The sequence below is a fragment of the Neofelis nebulosa genome, chromosome 6 (assembly GCF_028018385.1).
Source record: "Neofelis nebulosa isolate mNeoNeb1 chromosome 6, mNeoNeb1.pri, whole genome shotgun sequence".
In the NCBI taxonomy this organism is placed as follows: domain Eukaryota; kingdom Metazoa; phylum Chordata; class Mammalia; order Carnivora; family Felidae; genus Neofelis; species Neofelis nebulosa.
Genome location: NC_080787.1, coordinates 15,229,310 through 15,251,375, shown reverse-complemented (window position 1 = coordinate 15,251,375; position 22,066 = coordinate 15,229,310). Strand labels below are relative to the sequence as shown.

Below are 22,066 nucleotides of genomic sequence, written 5' to 3'. Positions count from 1 at the left end.
GTCATGCCCTCCTCTGTGCCCTCATGTCCCTGTTCATGTTCCACATGGCACATATCAAACTGCATCTGCAATTATTTATTTGTGCACTTAACACCCCTCCTAGATGACGAGCTTCTTAACAAACAGGACGTCTGCTGCTTCTTCACCGCAGGCCTGGTTCCTTGCAAGGAGGCGCTCCGTAAATGTTTGTTGAGTGGACAGACGAACCTCCTTATCCTGATTCATTATCAGTCTATCTGTTAAAGAGTTAAGTTCTATTTAGACCAATCCCCTGCTACCTTTACTGTTGGGCTTGAAAAATCTTGGAATTTAAAATGTGAAAGTTGAAAATTTCCAAACAAGTCAGTTATTAAGCAGAAAAAATCATAGATGGAAAACTGGTAGCTGAGAGAGAGAGGATAGATAGATTTTTTTTTACTTAAGCAGCTGTGTTGATGGAAAACGTTTAGCCGAGAGAGAGAGAGAGAGAGAGAGAGAGAAGAGAGAAATAGATTTTTTTTTTTTTTTTTACTTAAGCGGCTATGTTTCACTTTTGGCTTAATTTTTCACAAAGATAAAAACCTCTGCCTAATTCTACTGCATTAGACCCACTTTCTACAAACTCAACAAAATGGATCATGGGAGTCTTTTTGGTAAATTAGATAGATTCAAAGCTACACTGTACCCAAACTGGTGTTTGTCACCGGGGAAAGAAGTGAGTTGTTAATTACATCCATAATTGCCAGCAGCAAAACAGTGAGGAGGCTTCATTTGAGAGCCCGAAGTAGCTGCTTCTTCAGAATAAAATATAAATTCTAAAGTAATAAAATGATTAGTTACTAATTCAAGTAACATTTAATGAAAAGTGTTGATGCATATTAGTACACAATTGTATTATTTGTATATTACTTGTACTCTTATATATGTATATAGCATATATAACTGCAACATGACAAGCTTTGCACATGCTGCATACAATGGTTTCATTATTTTACAGTTCACATATTTAAAATCAGAGGAAGCAGCTGTTCCCAGGACAGTTGAAATTAACTTAGAGGAAGAGATTTGCAGACGTTTTTGAGTCTTTGCCCTCCCCACCTCCAAAGAAAAGTATACAATCAAACATCTGCTCTCAGAATTAATCTGAATAGCTTTCAAAAGCAGCGTTTCTAGGTTTTATGCTGTGCTCTTGCTGCAACATGGGTGAATTTTGCACCTTCAATATGGCCGTTTAAAATCATAAACATGAAAGTCAGTTAAACATCTGACCCGATCTCAGCTCAGGTCTTGATCTGAGGATGGTGAGTTCAAGCCCTGCGTTGGGCTACACACTGGGTGTGGAGCCTACTTCAAAGAAAAATAAAAAACAAGTAAATAAAATAAAGTCCTAAATGCGCTGCTTTTCTTTAAATTATAAGCCATTGTTACAATGACTTTGATAAAATGTATATTTCAGTTGTTACCAGTCTGGGGCTCTAAGATACTTGAGACATCAATGTATCAAAGTGTTTTGTACCAAATACAGATACCAAAGTATTTTTTTAAGCTTATTTATTTATTTTGAGAGAGAGAGAGAGAGAGAGAGAGAGAGCAAGCAGGGGAGGGGAGAGAGAGGGCGAGACAGAATCCCAAGCAGGCTCCTAGCTGCCAATGAAGAGCCGGCCATGGGATTTGAACCCCAGGAAATGTGAGATCATGACCTGAGCTGAAATCAAAAGTCAGATGCTTAAGTGACTAAGCCACCCAGAAGCCCCTCAAAGTAGTATTTTTAAAAAGCATCTGTGTGTCGGGGGGTGGGGGGTGCGGTCATTGCTGCCCAGTGAGGCTCAGCCTTTCTTCCTGCTGGCTCAGCATCATTCCCCACTTTCACCCTTCTGGTCTGTGTGACCTTGTGCAAGTCATGTGATACCATAATCCTGTAGGTCTTCAGCTTTAAGATGTACGATTCTTCACTTGTTTGGGTAAAGCACACTGTAACGGAATTTTTTTTTTCAACGTTTTTTATTTATTTTTGGGACAGAGAGAGACAGAGCATGAACGGGGAAGGGGCAGAGAGAGAGGGAGACACACAGAATTGGAAACAGGCTCCAGGCTCCGAGCCATCAGCCCAGAGCCTGACGCGGGGCTCGAACTCACGGACCGCGAGATCGTGACCTGGCTGAAGTCGGACGCTTAACCGACTGCACCACCCAGGTGCCCCTGTAACGGAATTTTTTATTAAGAAAAAGTTTCTTTTAGAAGGAATAGAAATATTCAGATAGTTTGCAAGTAAACAACATCTTTTATTAAATGTCTTTATTTTATTTTATTATAATTTTTTTTAACGTTTATTTATTTTCGAGACAGAGAGAGACAGAGCATGAACAGGGGAGGGGCAGAGAGAGAGGGAGACACAGAATCGGAAACAGGCTCCAGGCTCTGAGCTGTCAGCACAGAGCCCGACACGGGGCTCGAACTCACGGACCGTGAGATCATGACCCGAGCCGAAGTCGGACGCTTAACCGACTGAGCCACCCAGGGCCCCTTTATTTTATTTTTTTAATGTTTATTTTTGAGAGAGAGAGAGACAGAGGATGAGTGGGGGAGGGGCAGAGTAAGGGAGACACAGAATCCGAAGCAGGCTCCAGGCTCTGAGCTGTCAGCACAGAGCCCAACGTGGGGCTCGAACTCGTGAACCGTGAGATCACGACCTGAGCCAAAGTCGGACAGTTAACCGACTGAGCCACCCACGCTCCCCTGAATGTCTTTATTTTAATCCACATGTGACTCTCCCCGGACCCCTCATGTTCCTGGAGCAGGCACGGTTGGTCGGGAGGCTCTTCCAGCTCTTGTTCCCGGCACCTCCAGGCAGGCTTGCCCGTCTGGGAGCCGTCCTCCGGTCTCCCTGCAGGGACCCAGCTCACAGCGTGCACTGTGTCCTCCCCGTGCTGCTTTCTTCTCTGCGCTCTGCTTCCCACAGGGCCTACATCGCAGTGACAGCAGGTTGTGGTGGATCACTCCACAGGCCACGGAGGCCGTAGCCCTGATCTGATCCACTACGTCTCATTCAGTCTAGACCAGCTGGTGCATTATCTGTAATAGGAAGTCACACCAAGAGGTGATGCCCTTAAATCTCCAGTCCCCGGTGGGGGGAGGGTCAGGTCCCCATCCCAGAAAAACTTGAACCCTAAGGCAAGGAGCCATGATTTGGGCGCAAACACCCTATTACTGGAACCAGTAGGTACTCAAGAAAAGCGAATAAGGCAAGAGGCCAGTTTCTAGAAGCACAGGCTCAGAGTCCCAACAAACCAGCGTCAAGGATGTTTGGATGCTGAGGGGCCACTGTCAACACCCAAGACTTCCTAAATCTCCATAGGATATAGGGGTCCTGGTCCCAGAGTTGGCTGTAGGAGCTCAGTCAGCCACGGAGGCATTAGAGAAACAGAGCAAGGAATAGTGAAGATAAAAACTAAGCCAGCTATTACACCACCTCCCCATACTTGAGTCATGTATATTCTAGCCAGAGGCCCAAGAACAACACTACATATGTATTGACGTAGCCTATACCTCTGGCCCTTTAATTTCACTAGTGACTATTTTTAAAAAAATACTCTAAACATAACATAAAAGATGTCCCTGAAGAAGGCTTTAGAATCAAGCAGATTGCTTGAATTATGTCTCTGCCATTTACTAGCCATTTAGTATTGGGTCAGCCTTTCTGATTTCCTGCTTTGTTTTCTGTTAAGGAGGGATTTCAAGGCAGTCCTAATGATATTATTGTGAGGACTAAGATTAATCTCCGCACGTAGCATGGAGTGATTCTTCCCAAACTTGGCTGAGCGCTGGAATCACCCAGGAAGCTTCAAAAAATACAGATGTGGCCCCGTTGTTAAGTGAGCGACTCTTGATTTCAGCTAAGGTCATGATCTCACAGTCCGAGGGTTCTAGCTCCACCACAGGCTCTGTGCTGATAGCATGGAAACTGCTTGGGATTCTCTCTCTCTCTACCTCCCTTTCTGTCCCACCCCGACTCACGCGTGCTCTCTCGCTCTCTCTCTCTCTCTCTCTCTGAAAGATAAATAAATGTTAAAAAATAAAAATTAAAAAAACAGATGCTTTCCACCTCCCCAGAGAGCATTTCTGGGACACGGGCTGGGTTTTTAAATTTCTAACAGATTTCAGAATGATTCGAATGCTCACACAAGTTTGGGAATAGAGGCATAGAGGCCGTCCTATACTGAGCATTAAATGTCTTGTTACATGAACAGAGGTAATCGACACCTGGAAATACTAGACTTTCCAGAACTCTTGGCTCCCTTCCCTTCCCTGACCATCTCCCTTCTGTCTCTACTGGGACACCTGAAGATTAGTGCTGGGCTGCGATTTCAGTGGATGTGACTGCCACTTGTGGCCAGGCACATGTGAGAATACAGAACACTCTGTACTGGTACTCGGTCCGAGGTGCCGTGAGATCCTGCGGGAGGAAAAGAGGAGGAAGAAAGAGGTAAAGACCAGGTTCTGCTACAAAGTAGCCCCTGAGGCCTGTCAAGGGAATGCCTACCAAGTTTGCTTTTGAGTCTGCAGGAAAGCCCCTGAATGCTAATTGTAAAGTCCCCTTGGAAACTGGAGCCTAGTTTTGTGCTCTCACTGGGGCTGAGCCAGAAGGCGCTCAGGATAAGTTGAGTTTCATCTGGTCCTGAGTTCTCTTATATTTTGGCTTTTATATTCAACAGTTGTTGCAGTAAATCCTTTGTTTGGCGTTCCTGAGTCAGCCATCTGAAGGTATCAAAGTTCCAAAAAGTTGTATCTGTAGCTTATTGGTTTCAGTGTCCTTTTAATGGCTCTTAGAGAGACGCTCTGAATTCTGAGAGCAGGGGCGCCATCAAAATCAGTCTGAGATAGAGAAGCCAGTATCCTCTATCCTTTCCACAAAATAGGACTGCAAAGCTGCAGGATTTCAGAAGTGAGGAAGGGTCTGGCCCTCCACTCACTCTATGAGCTACTACGTGCTTATGAGTAAAAGTAATGTTGGTGGGGGTAGTGGGGCTTTCAGGGTCTGGAACTAAGGACTGGAATATTGCTTGATGTGCAGAGCTTCTCTTACGTGCTATCGATGATTCAGAGCAAATTCTCAAATTTCACCCTAGCAACATAATGGGAAACATTTAAGATACGAAGAAAGAAAAATTGGCCAGCCTCATGAATTGTGCAGTCCTGGTTTACTTGACTCAAGCATTCTGATGGAGTCAGGCTGGTCTTCCTTAGAAACAAAAAGCCATCACAAATTACAGCTTCAGGAGACAAGACCTCCAGCCCACTCAGTTTTTCAGACATGCATTCTGAATAAGAGAAGAATCTTTTATCTTTAGAGTAATTCTGCACTTAATAGAGATTATATAAGTACTTTGAAAATAGCATGTTGGGTTTTTTTTTTTTTTCAACTGAAAACTACTACCAATTAAAACTTCCCAATATTGACACTTGGGAATACTGACTTGCTTATGAAAATGAGAATATGCTGTCTTCGTTAATATTTAGCACTTAGATGTTTTACATTTTATATTTGGCATTGGAAATACATGAGCCTAAACCACATGTCCATTACTCTCAACTTTTTTAATTTTCTATTTTTTCATTGAATCCACTTATAATGCCTTATCCTAGATACAGAGTTCTACTTCAGGTTTATTTTTTTAACATTTATTTATTTTTGATTGGGTGGGGAGGGGCTGGAGGGCAGAGAGAGAAGGAGACACAGATTCCGAAATAGGCTCCAGGCTCTGAGCTGTCAGCACAGAACCCGATATGGGGCTCAAACCCCCAAACCATGAGAACATGACCTGAGCCAAAGTCGGACGTTTAACTGACTGAGCCACCCAGGCACCCCTCCGCTTTAGGTTTAAAAGTAAAATATTGCATCACCCAAGTTTGTTGTATATGTGTGTTTACATGGGGGAGAGGGGGTGATTTTCTCAAAACGTTCAAACATACTCTTCTATTGTCTAGCACCTTTTACTGTCATATGAATTTGTTAGAACTTCAAACCGAAAACAAACCTTGAATTTCACATAGCAGCGAAAATAAGTAAGCCTAGATCTTGCTCAGAAAGGATTCAATTTTTAATTGGTTCATTAACAATCAAGATTAGATGCATGAAACCATCAGATGGGTCCTGGACCCTGATTTGACAGGCATCCAGGTCATACACGGTCCCCACTTGGGGGTCAGTGTGAGGCATGCATACTTGGAAAATGAGTTCCAGAAAAAGAGTTTCAGTATCTTTCTCTTGAGCTGCTCAAAAAGGTTCAGAAACACCTAATATCCACTGAGTATTTTTGCCACTCTCTCTCTTATTGGTGGTTGTGATTCCCAGCAGCCCAAAAGAGCGAATCCTCTTATCGGTTGAACTACATTCTTCTTATGATTCTCAGCTGGCCAAGGCCTGGTTCCATTCAAGTCCTGAGCTTTGGATGTGACCCTGTGAATATGGCTCTGTTTGCCTCTGAGTTGGCAGCGTGAACCCAGAGCATGCAGTTTCTGCCAACAGGGCCCTCCAGCTCAGTCATGCTCTGTTCCCAAGATGCATCCCCCCGCCCCCGTCCTCGGGGGGTCCCAGTGCTCCAGACAGACCCGTGGTGCCCCTTGTGAGTCTTGAACGCCGCTTCGTCATTGGTAGCAGGTTCTGAGTGACAGTGGCGAAATCCCAACTCTCAGCGAGAGCGTGAGTCTGAAGACAATGCTTTCCGTCTTCTCTCTCCCTCAGGGGCCAGTAGCATCAACCGCATCAGCATCGTCTGTCCTGTCCCCTGGGCCTGGCCTTCCTCCGCCCCCTCCCCCACCCCCTCCTCCAGGGCCACCTCCACTTTTTGAGAATGAAGACAGAAGAGAGGAGCCCTCCCCTTCACGCTCAGCTCTATTTGCCCAACTTAACCAAGGGGAAGGAATTACGAAAGGTGAGAAAACTGGACCTTGACTCTGTCTCCCTCTGCCTCCAAGGCACATAGCTTCCCCCCAGAGCCTACAGTGATGGATGCATCATTCCATCCCCATCCCCAAAACACGGGGAGCTGTGTGGGGAAACAGAAGCCTGCAGCGTTCTTCATCTCGAGGGAGACGGGCTCAGTGGGCTGGTACGTGGACCATCAGGAAGAACTCAGAGACTCTGGGTTCCAAGTTAGCACCACTCACAGCAGCCTCGATGCTTCGGCACCATCTACAACCGGGGCATTAAGACCGAGTGAAATAAAATGACAAACAGTAGTACCTCTGTCCTCAAGCAGTGGACAGGCTTGCCAAATAATTCTGTCATTGAAGCACATTTGTCATCACGGTGAACGGTTGTTTTTAATCATACCTTTAAGATATATCAGGATGTACATGCATTCTGAACAGTAAGGTTTATGCAAATGTATTTTTGTTTCAGACCACTAATAGGAGTTATGGTGTAATTGTCCCTGTGCACTGGGCTAGGAGCTAAGAGCCCCAAACTCTAAATTTTCCTCTGGCTCCAGCTGGCTGGGCTGTCCCCTCATCTGCAAAGTAAGAGAATGGACTCATAACCCTGAAGTCTATTCCATACTCTATGGCGTATACTTACTGGAATGCCCTGTCCTTCTAGGCTACACCTGGGGAAAGCCTTAGCCATGAGCAAAGAAGTAAATCATGTGATCTTTTTTTGGCCAGGTGCTTTTCTTTTTTATAGAATTTTTATCTATCTTACCTCCTTAAAGAAGTTCCCTCAAATTTAAAAAATATTTACAGTGCTTCTAATTAACTCTAAATCTATAAGGTCTCTGACTGTGCATATTATTAACCTTGAGAATAGCATTACCAAAATTTCTTGTTCTGTTTATATTCATCCAAGAAGTTAGGGACAGTTCCCTTTGCATAAAATACAAAGAAACGTGGCAATGTGTTCCCTTTCCAGGGCTCCGGCACGTCACAGATGACCAGAAGACATACAAGAATCCCAGCCTACGGACTCAAGGAGGACAAACTCCATCTCCTACCAAAAGCCTCTCCCCAGGCTCCAGGGCCCCCCCGTCTCATCCTCCTCAGAAACATGCTCCCGTGTTCGAGTTGGAAGGAAAGAAATGGAGAGTCGTGAGTGAAGCCCTTTAACCTTAACCTTCATTCCTGGCATGGTCCAGTGACAGGACCAAGTGCTTACCCCGGTCTTCAAGGTTTCTGAGTGAAAAGACAAAGGCACAAGCCTCTGGCGAGAGCAAAAACCGGGGTGTTTCTGAATGCTTCCATCAACTTCTTTTTTTTTTTACTTTTTGGTTTTTCATTATTTCTCATGCATCCTTTTCTTCACGTTTTTAAAATCATTTTCTTCATTGTGGTAAAATACACATAAAATTTACCATCTTAGCATTTCAGTGGCACCTAACGTTTAAGCGTACATACTGACTCACGGACGCCAAGTGAATTCGTGTTGTGCAGCCATCAGCACGCATCCACAGAACTCTTTCCATCTTGTCAAACTGGAACCCTGTACCCCTTAAACAACAACTCCCCATGCCCCCGCTCAGCCCCCAGCAACAGCCTTTCTACTTTCTGTCTCTACGGATTTGACAACTCTTTCCACAAGCTTTTAATCTGTTCCCCGTTCTGGTTGGAGGTAGGGTGTTCAGGGCCATGGACAGAGGCACTGATGTCATCTGCCGCTTCATCCACCACTTGCCTGGTTGTGTGAACAGGACAGAGACACAGAGAATGTGCACGAGACCTGGTGCTCCCTGCCAATCCATGGAGCTTCCCCAAAGGTTTCCGGAAGACCAAATTCCCGAGAAAGGTTGTCTTGGGCTGCAGATACACAGGGACTTAACACCACGGTCGTCACTAACCTAGTCGCCCAACTCCTTGACGCAGCACATTTTACTGCAGCATTAAGGCCAGACTCAGCATACAGACTGAACAAAAAAGCTCCAGCCCGCCACCCAGCAGCCTCTTGGGCGCCTGATACTGGTTTGCAAATGGACACTGACCCCCGCCCCCTCCCTGCCCACTTCCAAGCAGCGGTTCCATTCATTCCCATCATTACAAAAACAGAGTAAGACCTATGGTTTGGCCTATTAAAAAGTCGTTCTGAAAGGAAGGGCATATCGAAAAGCTAGAATTAATGTTGAACCCCACAGTAATTTCAACATGCGGAGGATTCCATTTATCTGCATACGTCCTTGTATTCAGTATTTGCACGTGTTTTCATTTTAGGAGTATCAAGAGGACAGGCATGACCTTGTGATTTCGGAGACCGAACTGAAACAAGTGGCTTACATTTTCAGCTGCAACAAGTCCACTCTACAGATAAAAGGAAAAATAAATTCCATTACAATCGGTAGGGCAGCACCCGGGGTCACTTAGGATGGTCAGTTGCTTTGCATAAACATGATGCGTGTGCCTAACAGAGCTGTGTTTCTGTTTGCTTCCTCTAGACAACTGTAAGAAGTTTGGCCTTGTGTTTGACAACGTGGTAGGCATTGTGGAAGTGATCAATTCCAAGGATATTCAAATGCAGGTAGGTGGCCTGTCAAGCGTGCGCTCTGAACCCATTGCCACTTTGCTCTGATGATCCAGCTGCCCCCCCCCAAGGGGCCGGCCATGTCCACCTAGAGAATTCTTCTTCCCTTTCCTCCAGACACAGCTCTGTCATCACCTCCTCTCTGAAGCCCTGTCTTTCTTCTTAGACAGTGTGACTTCCGCCTTTTCAGTCTCTTAGACTCTAACACATCCTATCTTGCACATGCCTATTTCAAGAGCAGATAACTAATCTTTGCAGCCACAGACACTGGCTCAGCACCTGCACATAGTCAGTGTCCAATAAATGTTTGGCGAGGTAATGATTGGGATGAGTCAACTAATGAATGAACACAGACTCTAAGAGATTCTCCTAGATGATAGCATCATCCCGAAGAGAATTTTCTTTTCTCAGGGACAGTTGGTTCTGAGTAAGGAGGAAGTGGAGTTTTTGTGAAGAGTCGGTGAGATTATCAGACTAACAACCTGGAAAGTAGGATTGGAATTGAATTTGCAAACTAGGAGAAAACGTGCACTCCTTTAGTAAATTTTGGTTTAACCCAGTGGGATTTTACAGTATGCCAAGAGTTAATGGGCTTCCTGCCTTTGGCCAGCAATAACTTCCACCTTCGATTACACTCTCTTCATGTTGTTATTTTTTATTATTTTTTCATTTTTTAAGACTTCATTTTTATGTAATCTCTACACTCAACGTGGGGCTCAAACACTCAACTCCCAAATCACAGGCTCTACCGTGACAGGTTTCATACATTTAATTAACCCCTTGTGACCTGATGTTTCCTGATAATGTTTGTTAAAATTGGATTCTGGTTTTATAGATATTTCTCTCGTTTTACGGAGCATTTTACCACCATCACTTTTCTTTAAGTTTATTTATCTATTGTGAGAGCGAGAGAGCACAAGTGCATGAGAGACAGAGGGAGAGAGAAAATCCTAAGCAGGCTCCACATTGTCAGTGTGGAGCCCAAAGCAGGGCTGGAACTCATGGACCATGAGATCATGACCTCAGCTGAAGTTAGACACTCAGCCAACTGAGCCACCCAGACACCCCTACCACTGCCACTTTTACTTCAAGTACATTTGAATGGACATTTTACATTTCACTCACTACTATTTAAGACATGGTTTTGTGTGTGTCCATTTAATGGAAAGAGTCCTGAACCCTGAGCCCTGGGCATGGCCCCAGTTCTGTCCCCACCTGCCATATGCATTTGGGCAGTTGGCTTCACCTCTGACTCCGAGTTCCCTGCCCTGAAACCCAAGGTTAGCTGAGGGATTCTAAGTCCTCTGCAGCCCAAATTCTAAATATCCTTGCCACATGGACTCTGTGGATACCTGTATCTCTTTCTCACTCAGTTCCATGTATTGTCTGTGGTGCATCTGTGTAAATCTCCTTCCCTAACCATTCTGCTTCCATTTCTTCATAAATTTAATTTCCTGATAGAAAACTACTTAGGAGAAAGCAACCAAATAACTCCGCACAGGCATTTACTATATTGTTATCTTCACCACGTACACAGGGAAACTTGACCGGAATCCTCAGCTCACACGTTAGTTCCAAACACGTGAGTTATCGGGGTGCCTGGGTGGCTCAGTCAGTTGAGTGTCTGACTTTGGCTCAGGTCATGATCTCAGTATTCGTGAGTTCAAGCCCCACATCAGGCTCGCTGCTGTCAGTGCAGAGCCCGCTTCGGATCCTCTGTCCCCCTCCTCTCTCTGCCCTTCCCCCACCTTGCATTCTGTCTCTTAAAAATAAATAAATATTTTTAAAAATTTTAATGTGAGCTGTGTGCTCAAGGCCACTTAACATGTAACACACTCATTTCATTCATTCATTTGCCAAATGTTTGTTGAACATGTCTGATGTGCCAGGTACTGTTCTCGGCACAACAAATACCAGTGAGCAAACAAGACAAAAATTCTTGTCCTCGTAAGCTTACGTTCTATAATGCCACCTTCTAATTTAGCATTTCTGAAAACCATATCCATCCATTTATTTTAGTTCTATTTCTCCCAAAGCATTATGCATGAAAATTTTAAGGAAATCACTCATCATCAGAAAAAGTCCAGTTCTGTGGTGCCTGGGTACCTCAGTCAGCTGAGTGTCTGCTTCTTGATTTCAGCTCAGGTCATGATCCCAGGGTCGTGGGATCGAGCCCAGCATTGGGCTCTGTGCTGAGCATGGAACCTGCTTGGGATTCTCCCTCTCTCTCTCACCCTCTGCCCTCCACCCCCCCCCCCACTCACGTGTGCACTCTCTCAAAAGAAAATAAACGTTAAAAAAAAAAGGAAAGGAAAAGTCCAAAGGTATATTATTATACTCAAGGATAAATATGGTTCATGTAAACCTAATAATAAGTCCACAGTTTCTGAAGAACTGTTTTGGATAGTGAAGTTTCTACACAAAGAGCCAGGCTTTCTCTCACTTCACATTATTTTTAAGCAACCCTCCCCTCCCCAAAGTCACAGAAATAATATTTTGTGACTGAGGTGAGAGCACATATTTAACCAGGTGAAAAGTATTCTGGAAATAATCTAATCTACCCCCTCTGAATTTTAGAGAGTATATTTCAAGCTTCCTTTTATTCTTACAGAAATGAGATTGGGTAGCACTGATGATATATAAGGAGTTAGCGTTTTTTAATGAAAATACATCACGTTCAAAATTAAAACCAATTGAATTAAATACAAAACATGAAGCTATAGTAAAGTGGAAGAAAACAGTTTTAAATACTCATAAATTTCTGGAGAAATAATTCTAAATTGAGAAGTAATAGAAGAAATTATCAAGGAAGCTATGTCTATTTAGAAATTTTAAATTTCTGGGGCACCTGGGTGGCTCCGTTGGTTAAGTGTCTGACTCTTCATTTCGGCTCAGGTCATGGTCTCACGGTTTGTGCATTCGAGCCCCTTATCAGGCTCTGCGCTGACAGTGTGGAGCCTGCTTTGGATTCTTTCTCTCCCTCTCCCTCTGCCCCTCCCCTGCTTGCTCGCTCACTCTCTCTCTCTCTCTCTCAAAATAAATAAATAAACGTTAAAAAAATGTTTTTAACTTCTGAATTCTATATAAAAATGGCTACCGCATAACCATTTTTAAAAGTGATCTACAAAGATATCCATGATAACCTTGTTGAGAGGAAAGAACACTTTTGTACGATTATGTAGAGCATGATTTCATTTTTCCATATACACACACATATATATACACAGATATATTTGTATCTGATAATCCTAGAAAAAAAGTCATAGAAGATATACTACCTTCTGTGACCCAATTAAAGGCATCTATCAAAATCCTATAGTGAAAATCAAACTTCATTTGAATCTTCAGAATTCCCCATTAAAGTCAGAAATAAAGAAAAAATTCCTTCAATCATTGCCTTTGTTCCATAACGCTTTAAGGGTTGTAACCCAGCCAATGACAAGAAAAATCATTGGGAAATGTAAAACTGGAAAAGGAAGAGATGAAAATGAGAGAGGGGTAGTGAATGCAGTGGTGGGTAATACAGAGGGGACTTCGACTCGACTGTAAGATTATAGTCCTAAAAAAAAAAAAGGAAAGAAAGAAAGAAACCAAAACGTTAGACCCTGACAAAGCTGTTTGACATATGTATATTTGCGTGTTATATTTTCTTTGTTGCTATGTTTGAAATAGATCATTCTAAAAATAACCTGGAAGGATAAACCGTGGTTATCTGTCCAAGAGGGACTGAAACTTGGCAACGGGGTTCAGAGACCAGAGAGAGACATTTTCTTGAATCCTTTCCAAGCTTTTGGATGTTAAAATCAAATGAATGTCATTAACTATTTAAAACATTTAATACATTCTTTTATTTAAAAAAATTTTTTTAAACACTTTATTTATTTTTGAGAGACAGAGACAGAGCGTGAGTGGAGCGGGGGAGGTGCAGAGAGAGAGGGAGACACAGAATCCGAAGCAGGCTCCAGGCTCCGAGCTGTCAGCACAGAGCCCGATGTGAGACTCGAACCCACAAACTGTGAAATCATGACCTGAGCTGAAGTCGGACACTCAACCAACTGAACCACCCAGGCACCCCTAATACATTCTTTTGAAGGGGCTTGGTTACAATGGAGATGAGTGGTTGGCCAGGGAGTGAGGACGGGGTTTGACTGTAATTGGGCACTAGAGATATTTGGGGAGTGATGGAAATATTCTAGAACTGAGGTGAAATGATGGTTGCACACATCTGTAAACCTACCAAATACCGTTAAATCGTGCACGTGAAACAGGTGAATTTTGTGTTTGCGGATTTAACCTCAATGACTTAAAAAAGGTTGAAGGGAACAAAGGGGCATTCACCTAAGTTCATATGATTTGGTCCAGGAATTCCGTTTTTGGCAAACTACCCCCAAAAAATGCACACAAATTTTAAGAAAGAAAAGAGACTCAGATATTCTATGGAAATTTTTTAAATTTTTATAGAGAAATAGGGGCACCCAGCTGGCTCAGTCTGTGGAGGTGTGACTCTTGATCTTGGGATTGTGAGTTTGAGCCCCATGTTGGGTGTAGAGATTACTTAAAAATAAAATCTTAAAAAAAATTTTTTTGTAGAGAAATACATTTATGGAAAAACCAAACTAATACAGAAACAGATTAAATGCTAGAGCATTGGCCTGGGCAAGGTCACACATCACCTGTCACTCAGCAGAGGAACGACTCTTGGACCCAGTTCCCTTGATAAGAAGCCATTTCTGTTCCCAAAGTGCTCCCAGACCACCAGGGCACAAAGAGCATGTCTACAATCTATGCTCATGCAGTGTTGACCAAAACACTGTGGAAAAGAGCATTCGTACCATATTGGGGCAATGGTTTAAGGTCTGCTGTTGCTTTTTCAGACTTCCGGAAACATGGAGTGTTTATGCATTTGTAATACAATATAGCAATATATAAATATCAGTAGAGTGGATTAGTGTCCTGTGCTTGCCTCAAGGGTCCCCATTCTGCCTCACAAACAAATCACCAAAGACCCACTGACAGTTTATCTTTTCTCTTGACTTGCCTGGCTTCCATATCGTTCTAGGCAACTGTAAATGCTTTTCATCACTAGAAGATAAATGGAGAAATCACCAAAACATTACTGCTGACACATTTTTGAAATATAGATCTATGTATTGTTACTGTTTTAGTTTATTTATGGCAAATCCCATGCTTACCTGACCTTGAACTACCTCTGCTTTTTTTCTTTTTTTTTTTTTTTTTTTTTTTTTGGCTCTGGGGCTCATTGCTAACTCGGTGTCCGGTTTCTATGGAGAGAGGGAGAAAACAGAGAAGTGTGGTGACCTGGCTAGACTCCCCCTGAGGAATTCTTTACATCACTTGCACCATCGACAGGAGCTGCTCCTTGGGTTTGCAATCCAGCCTTTTCTTCAGGGTGAAACAGCAGATGTCTTTATCACTTCCAATTACCATTACAAGAAGGAAAATTATAGAGTTGTAATATGGTCATTGGGGAACAGGCTGCCCCTATAGAGATTGGGGGGGGGGGAATGTCTCAAAACTGTTAAAACAAGAAATTTGAAACTGAGCAATATTTTTATAGCACTTAGATATTTGCAAGCAATACAAAGAACCGCCCCCCCTCGTGGGTATGATCCTGTTTATCTACCCAGTGAGTGGCCTCAACCAAGTCCCCGGTTTTGGCTCCTGGAATTAATACATTTCAAAATAACCTAGACGCTCAATGTCTTATTCAGGCTTCACATTCAGCCAGTGAGATTTTTATCCGGCAGAAGACTTATGGGAAAAGAATTGTAGTGTTTCTTATTTATTCTAATTCAGGTTCAAGAAAAACCTACTCGATTACAAAACAGTGTGTTTACTCTTAAGTGGCAATATTAGTATTTGTTTTAACCTAAGATTGATAGATTTGTCAGAATGAAAATTGTAAGCAAATAAAAGCAAATGCCCCTTGTTGCTTTTATCATGAAATCAAATATATGTTGCAAATCTACTCGAGGGGGGTGAGACTTTTTCTGAACACTTAGCTGCTGTTTTCACATTAATCCCTTCATTTTGTCTCAGGAAAGAGACCCTGCGGCTTGAGAATCCCTTTGTGTGGTCCTTTCATTCTGTCCCCAGATGACACCCACCAGTTCAGCCTGGGCACAGTGCCATTAAGCAGCCTCACTAGCCCTGACCCAGCTCTTCCTAAAGCTCCGGGAAGCCCATGCACCATGCTTATTCGAGGACATTCTAATTTTTATTTCTCTACGTTGGTCCCAGGATTGTTCTCTTGTTTATTTCAGGTCATGGGGAAAGTGCCAACGATTTCCATTAATAAGACGGAAGGTTGCCACATCTACCTCAGTGAAGATGCACTGGACTGTGAGATCGTGAGTGCCAAATCATCTGAAATGAATGTCCTGATTCCTCAGGATGGTGATTATGTAAGTACCTTTTAAAAGCCGGTAAAGAATTTTTCTTGAGCATTTTTTATTAGCATTCTTTTTTTCTTCATTTTTTTAATGTTTATTTATTTTGAGAGAGAATCTCAAGCAGGCTCTGCACCATCAGCAGAGAGCCTGATGCGAGGCTTGAACTCACAAACTGTGGTGAGATCGTGACCTGCGCTGAAATCAAGAGTTGGATGCTTAACTGACTGAGCCACCCAGGCGCCCCATCCTTATTAACATTCTTAGAGATTGATTAATCAGCTCCCAACCTGTGAACTTCATTTGTAGAATAATTCACAGGCAGAAGAGGAATTCGGAGAGTTGCCTTCCACAGTTCTTCTCCCCTGTTAGTTTCCTGACTGGGCTCATTCCTGGATTTGTGATTCTCTAGGAAGTTCACTGGTAATTACCTTAACGGGCTAGCTTTTCTCAAATGGTACCCCATACATCCGAGTTCATGGTATTGAGGACTGACTGTTTTCCTTTGCTGGGGTGGAGGCAAACAGAAAGGAAGGAGAAATACCTTGGGGAAAAAATGGGAGGGAGGTCGACAATTAGTAGACCTATTTCTCCTGTAGGTATACTTACAACAGGGGTTCTCAAACTCAGTGTAAGGATCAGCCGAGAAGCTTGACGAAAATGTCAGCTCCCAAAGTCTGCACCTGCAGGTTGGATTCAGGGGGCTTTGGGCGGGGTCTGGGGATCTGCACTTTAACAGGCGTCCCGGGTGATTTTGATGCCATCAGCCCATCCAGCCCCTCTGAGAAACACAGCCTAATTGATTCTGCAACTATTTCTTCTCTATGCCTCCTCTCCCCAACAAAGCAGCCCCTAAAAGAAGCACGCAGATGCTCTCACACATCGAAAAGGAAGTCTAAATGAATACTTTTTTCTGCATCATTCAGTGTGGTGAGCTTGCTGGTTGATGCAACTTGGAAGCAGGTTATTGGTTCCTTCTAGTTGTTGCTTCTTGGAAGAGTACAGATCAACCCAGAGGCAATTCCCTCTGATTCTAACTGTGCAGGAAGGGGGACGGGGGGAGAGGGGACAGGGAAGCAGGGGAGGATGGGAGCAAAAGGAACTTCGAAGGCACCGCATCAGCCTGTGGTTCAGACACCAGCCGACTGTCTACACAGTCAGTACTCAGGTTGATCTCCTTAGGCAGACGACATCCCTGCTCCCGTGTTCTCTTTGTCCACCTGTCTTGAGTACTACCCAGCCTCATGCTAAGTAGCACAGCCTAGAATCCATCCTGTCAGGCTGAAAAACAGAAGTCCGCCAGCACTGGGCCATGCCTCCCAGCTCGGTATTTGGCCGGTCTAACCCTGAGCTGGGGAAGAGTCTTCTCACGCTCTCCATGTCCACACTGCTGAGGAGCTAAAACTAATACAAAGCAGCTTCGGATAAGAGAGCCGAAACTTAGGGTGGTCCCTGGCCTTTGAAGCTGTGTAGGCAGAAGGCTCAGTCTGCACAGGAACTGGATCTTCTAAGAAAAACGGTGGGTCTGGACCACCTTGCCAGAGTGATTGAGCTAGCATCCCTGGGCGTGGTCCCCGGACCTGCATTTGTTAAAGCTTCTCTGCTGATTCCAACATGGAGCCAAGCTTGAGATCCACTGACCTAAAGCATGAGTAGGGGTCGAAACCTGAGCTTTCAGGCTGAGAAAGGAGTCTTCCCTTTGTAGGTAGATTATCTTATGCCCTCATTCCAGCTTCTCTTCTTTTTTTTTTAAATTTTTTTTAACATTTATTTATTTTTGAGACAGAGAGAGAGAGAGCATGAACAGGGGAGGGTCAGAGAGAGAGGGAGACACAGAACCTGAAACGGGCTCCAGGCTCTGAGCTGTCAACACAGAGCCCGACGCGGGGCTCGAACCCACGGACCGCGAGATCATGACCTGAGCCGAAGTCGGACGCTTAACCGACTGAGCCACCCAGGCGCCCCATCCAGCTTCTCTTCTTATATTTTCTAGTTGGAGGTGGAAGGAAGCAATACACGGGTCCAGCCGTGGGCATAGCAGTCTGGGGGTGGATGGTGGGGATGACTCATCCTGAAGGAAATCAGTCGCCCAGAGAAGAATGTCATCACATTACTTCACTCCCAAAAAAGATGTGAAGCAGCTGAATCATGGTTACTAGCAAAGAAGCACCTCCACTCCGGGGTACTCCCCACCTGACCTGTTCTTGAGAGCAACCACCAAGCCTCCTTGTCTACTCATCGGGAAGAGACCCAGATGGGATACTGACCACACACACACACACACACACACACACACACACACACACACTAGGTTATGAAGACTTCGGCTTCTTTGCTTCATCTTAAGGCTTTCCGCTACAGGTTTCACTCAGGGAGAATTCATCACTCCTTAGAGAAAGGGCCTTCCCTAAAATTAAAAAATTTTAATTTTTGTTTGTGAGTTCAAGCCCCGTGTTGGGCTCTGTGCCATCAGCGTGGAGCCCACTTCGGGTCCTCTGTCTCCCTTGATCTCTGACCCTCCCCCACTTGTGCTCTCTCTCTCTCCGCCCCCCTCAAAAATAAAATAAAGAAGAATAATTTTAAAAAAGGGCTTTCCCTTTAAAATAAATAGCTTGTTCCAAAAGAAGCAGTTGCATCCCACAGCTGAAAAGATACGGACTTGCGTGTATATTCCACTGAAACATTGCGTCTCCTTGATGGGTGAGTGCAGACACCAGCTTGTCCGATACTTGGGGTTTCAGCAGTGCTGTGTGTTCAGGAAGTCCAGGGAGGCCATGGAAGCCAGCATCAAGAGTACTGCTTCTCACCTTCCTTTTCGATCATCTTCTTTTTTTGAACGTTTATTTGTTCTTGAGAGAGTGAGAGCAAGCAGGGGAGTGTCAGAGAGAGAGAGAGAGAGAGAGAGAGAGAGACAGGAGAGAGAGAGAGAGAGAGAGACAGACAGACAGACACAGCATCCGAAGCGGGCTCCAGGCTCCGAGCTGTCAGCACAGAGCCCAACACGGGGCTCAAAGTCACGAACCAGGAGATCATGACCTGGGCTGAAGTGAAGTGGGACACGGGAAAGACTGAGCCACCCAGGTGCCCTGGATCCTCTCCTGAAATGACCGCAGAATCACTTTCTGGGGAAAAGAGAGATTCCAAACTACATTTGTTTTGGCTCTCCTGCATCCTCCCTCCATCCCCCACACATCTCTCTCTCTCTCTCTCTCTCTCTCTCTCTCTCTCTCTCTCTCTGGGGCGTATATTTCCCAGTGGGAAGAGATGGTGGCAGGATGCAGAGTAAGAAATTTATAACCCGAAGCACATTTTCCTATTTCATCAAAGGGTACACCCATAACACCGGGATAAAACCTTTCTACTCAGCGTGACTGGACATCAGCAGCCTCAGTGTCCCCTCAGAACTTGCTGGAAATACAGATGACCATTCTCTTCCCCAGATCTCCTGAATCAGAATCTGCATTTTTAAGTTTATTTGCGAGAGGGGGTGGGGAGGGGCAGAGAGAGGGAGGGAGAGCGGGGGAGGGGTGGAGACAGAGGGAGAGAGAGAGAACCCCAAGCAGGCTCCGAGCTGCCAACAGGAGCCCAATACAGGGCTCAAATTCACGAACTGTGATATCATGACCTTAGCTGAAACCAAGCCCGACGCTTAACCGACTGAGCCCCTCAGGGGCCCCAGAATCTGAGTTTGAACAGGACCCCCAGCTGATCCTGTGCAGGTTCGAGTTTGGTGGAGAGGCTGTCCACCGCTGGCCGCTCTGCTCACAGCAATATCATCTTAAGCCCGTTGCTTGACCTCCCAGACCTGTTTGCCATGGATGGTGTCTCAGTAACACCTCACTCACAGAGCTATCAGTTGACTGAGTCCATGTATACCTAGTACTTAGAAGAATGCCTCATTCTTAGGGGGTTCTAGGTTTCCCCCACACACACCCTTTTTTTTCAAATTTATTTATTTTGAGAGAGAGAGAGAGAGAGAGAGCATGAGCAGGGGAGGGGCAGAGAGAGAGAGGGGGGGACAGAGGATCCGAAGTAGGCTCTGCACTGTCAGCACAGAGCCTGACGCAGGGCTCGAACTCACGAACTGTGAGATCATGACCTGAGCCAAAGTCAGACTCTTAACTAACTGAGCCCCCCAGGCACCCCAGGAGGATCCAGCTTTAATCATGATGCTAGAACTGACTGACAGAACTGACACATAACTATCCGGGTCTCCACATGACACACAGGACCTCTCCACAACACACGCTTGGGTCCCCTAAAATGTCTTTGTCCATCATGTGACACTATTCAGGCTCCCATCTGTTTGCAGAAGAAAGCCCGGGTTCAAGTAACTTTGTTCTTCATTCTTCCAGAGAGAATTTCCTGTTCCAGAACAGTTCAAGACAGCCTGGGATGGATCCAAGTTGGTCACGGAACCTGCAGAAATTATGGGCTAACCTCCAGAGAGACTGAGCCCCCTGACCTGAACCCATCAAAAAAAGAAACAAAAGCAAAACAAAACAAAACAAAAAAAAAACAAGCAGCATTGAAGACCTAGAAGTCGCAGGAACACCTACTGCTTTGGTTTTGGCTTCCAGCAGTTCTGTGTTCTAGAAACAGCATCATTTCTGGCATGCCTTCGTGGGCATTTTGAAGTATTTAACGTTTCTTCATGATTTGCCTTTGTGTGTAATTTGAGTTCCACATGATGACTAGTGAGCATTACACATTTTAAGGGGGAAGGGAGAATTCTGTCCCCCTAATATCATGAACACAGTAGCTGATAGGTAAAAATACTGCATGATTCAATTTGACACTTCAGTTTAATTGCTAGTTGGAAAATAAAACCTTTGAGAATCTAAGATGTACATTTTTACCCTTGAGACAGTTTCAGTGTGATGCAGTAGTAATATGCTCTGAAAAGTTTTGACCTTTTTTCCCTCGTTTTTACCAAATGTTCACCTTTGTCAGCGTGGATACATTGTCAGCATGATACATATTTCAAGGCACTTTTTTTTTTTTTTACAAAACGTAAGAAAATTCCATCCTAAAGACCATTATCCAGTTTCTTGCCCTTAGAAGACTTGTATTCTTTACAGTTACTAAAACTTAAAACTAGAAGTAATTTCTAATTTTTCTTAAAATATTCTTCTGCCATTGTCAAATGGGAAACTTTTACTTTTCTGCAGAAAGTTTTTTTTTTTTTTTAATGCCAAACGATTGGTGGGAGGAGGCAGACAGATTACCTCACAATTTTGCTCAAAGATCAAGCTCATAAATTTTTTTGTTTCCCAGTGTTGAACCTGTTGAATGAATAATCAGATGCCTTGTAAAGTATGTCGTTAATGTTTTATTATAGACTTCCTTTTTCACTTTCCAGACTTCTAACCAGTCTCAAAACAATGAGAGTTACAAAGCCATAGATGTAACACTTCTTCCAAAACCTAAGAAATTGTTTGTTGGCTTGACTTGCTGCTCCTATTTTGTAGTATTGATAGAACATGCTTTTTCAGTACAAGAGAAACTAGCATATTCCTTTGTATCCTTTCAGTACACAGTGCTGAACAATCCACAACTTGTTGGATCAGTGTAATGAATTCTAGTATAATGCTTGCAGACCCAATACAAGCATATATATATTGTGCCTCCTACAGCCTTTGGGATACGTCGTTTCCGTTTTTTAAATATCTTCTATACCCATATAGTATTCAAATTACTAATGCTCATGTACCAAGGTTTTGCTATAAAAGTTTTGTTCATATGAATTACGTGGCTTTAGTAAATATCTTTTTTTTTCAACTGTAAACTTATTCTGAAATAAAGTAAAATTCTAATTGTTTAAATCCTGTGATGAATTCTGCGTGTTAAAATTCTTATTTTCCACTTTGATTTGCCCCTTGCTCGTATGTCACATATGTCAGATTCAGGAAAGACGGCTGAGCCCTTCTGGTTGAATTGGGGAATGTATCCAACATGCCATCAGCTTCCCTGAAGAATGGCTTCTTCAACGTACCAGATAAAGCCATTTGCAGTTGGAATGACTGTCAGTCAGAAAAGTCTAGAATCCAGTTCCATAATTCAAGTCCTCTTCACTAGGAAAATCCCCCTCATAGATCTTCATTAATGTAAATATCCCAGAAAATGAATTTACTTTTTAGTAGGATACAATAATACATATACTGTATATTTTAAT

General features: G+C 43.8%; 1 protein-coding gene across 3 annotated transcripts in view; it reads left to right on the top strand.

The window, feature by feature from the left end:
* The window catches only part of LOC131513743 (RNA-binding protein 24), a 240,629-nt gene extending 218,913 nt beyond the window's left edge, over positions 1 to 21,716 (top strand). For all 3 annotated transcript variants that reach the window (XM_058732923.1, XM_058732922.1, XM_058732924.1), the window contains 6 exons: positions 6,722 to 6,911; positions 7,886 to 8,061; positions 9,175 to 9,298; positions 9,396 to 9,478; positions 15,766 to 15,906; positions 20,247 to 21,716. In XM_058732923.1, the coding sequence (XP_058588906.1) occupies positions 6,722 to 6,911; positions 7,886 to 8,061; positions 9,175 to 9,298; positions 9,396 to 9,478; positions 15,766 to 15,906; positions 20,247 to 20,330 (798 nt within the window). In that variant the 3' untranslated portion in view covers positions 20,331 to 21,716. The remainder of the gene's footprint in view (positions 1 to 6,721; positions 6,912 to 7,885; positions 8,062 to 9,174; positions 9,299 to 9,395; positions 9,479 to 15,765; positions 15,907 to 20,246) is intronic.
* The last annotated feature ends 350 nt before the right edge of the window (positions 21,717 to 22,066 follow it).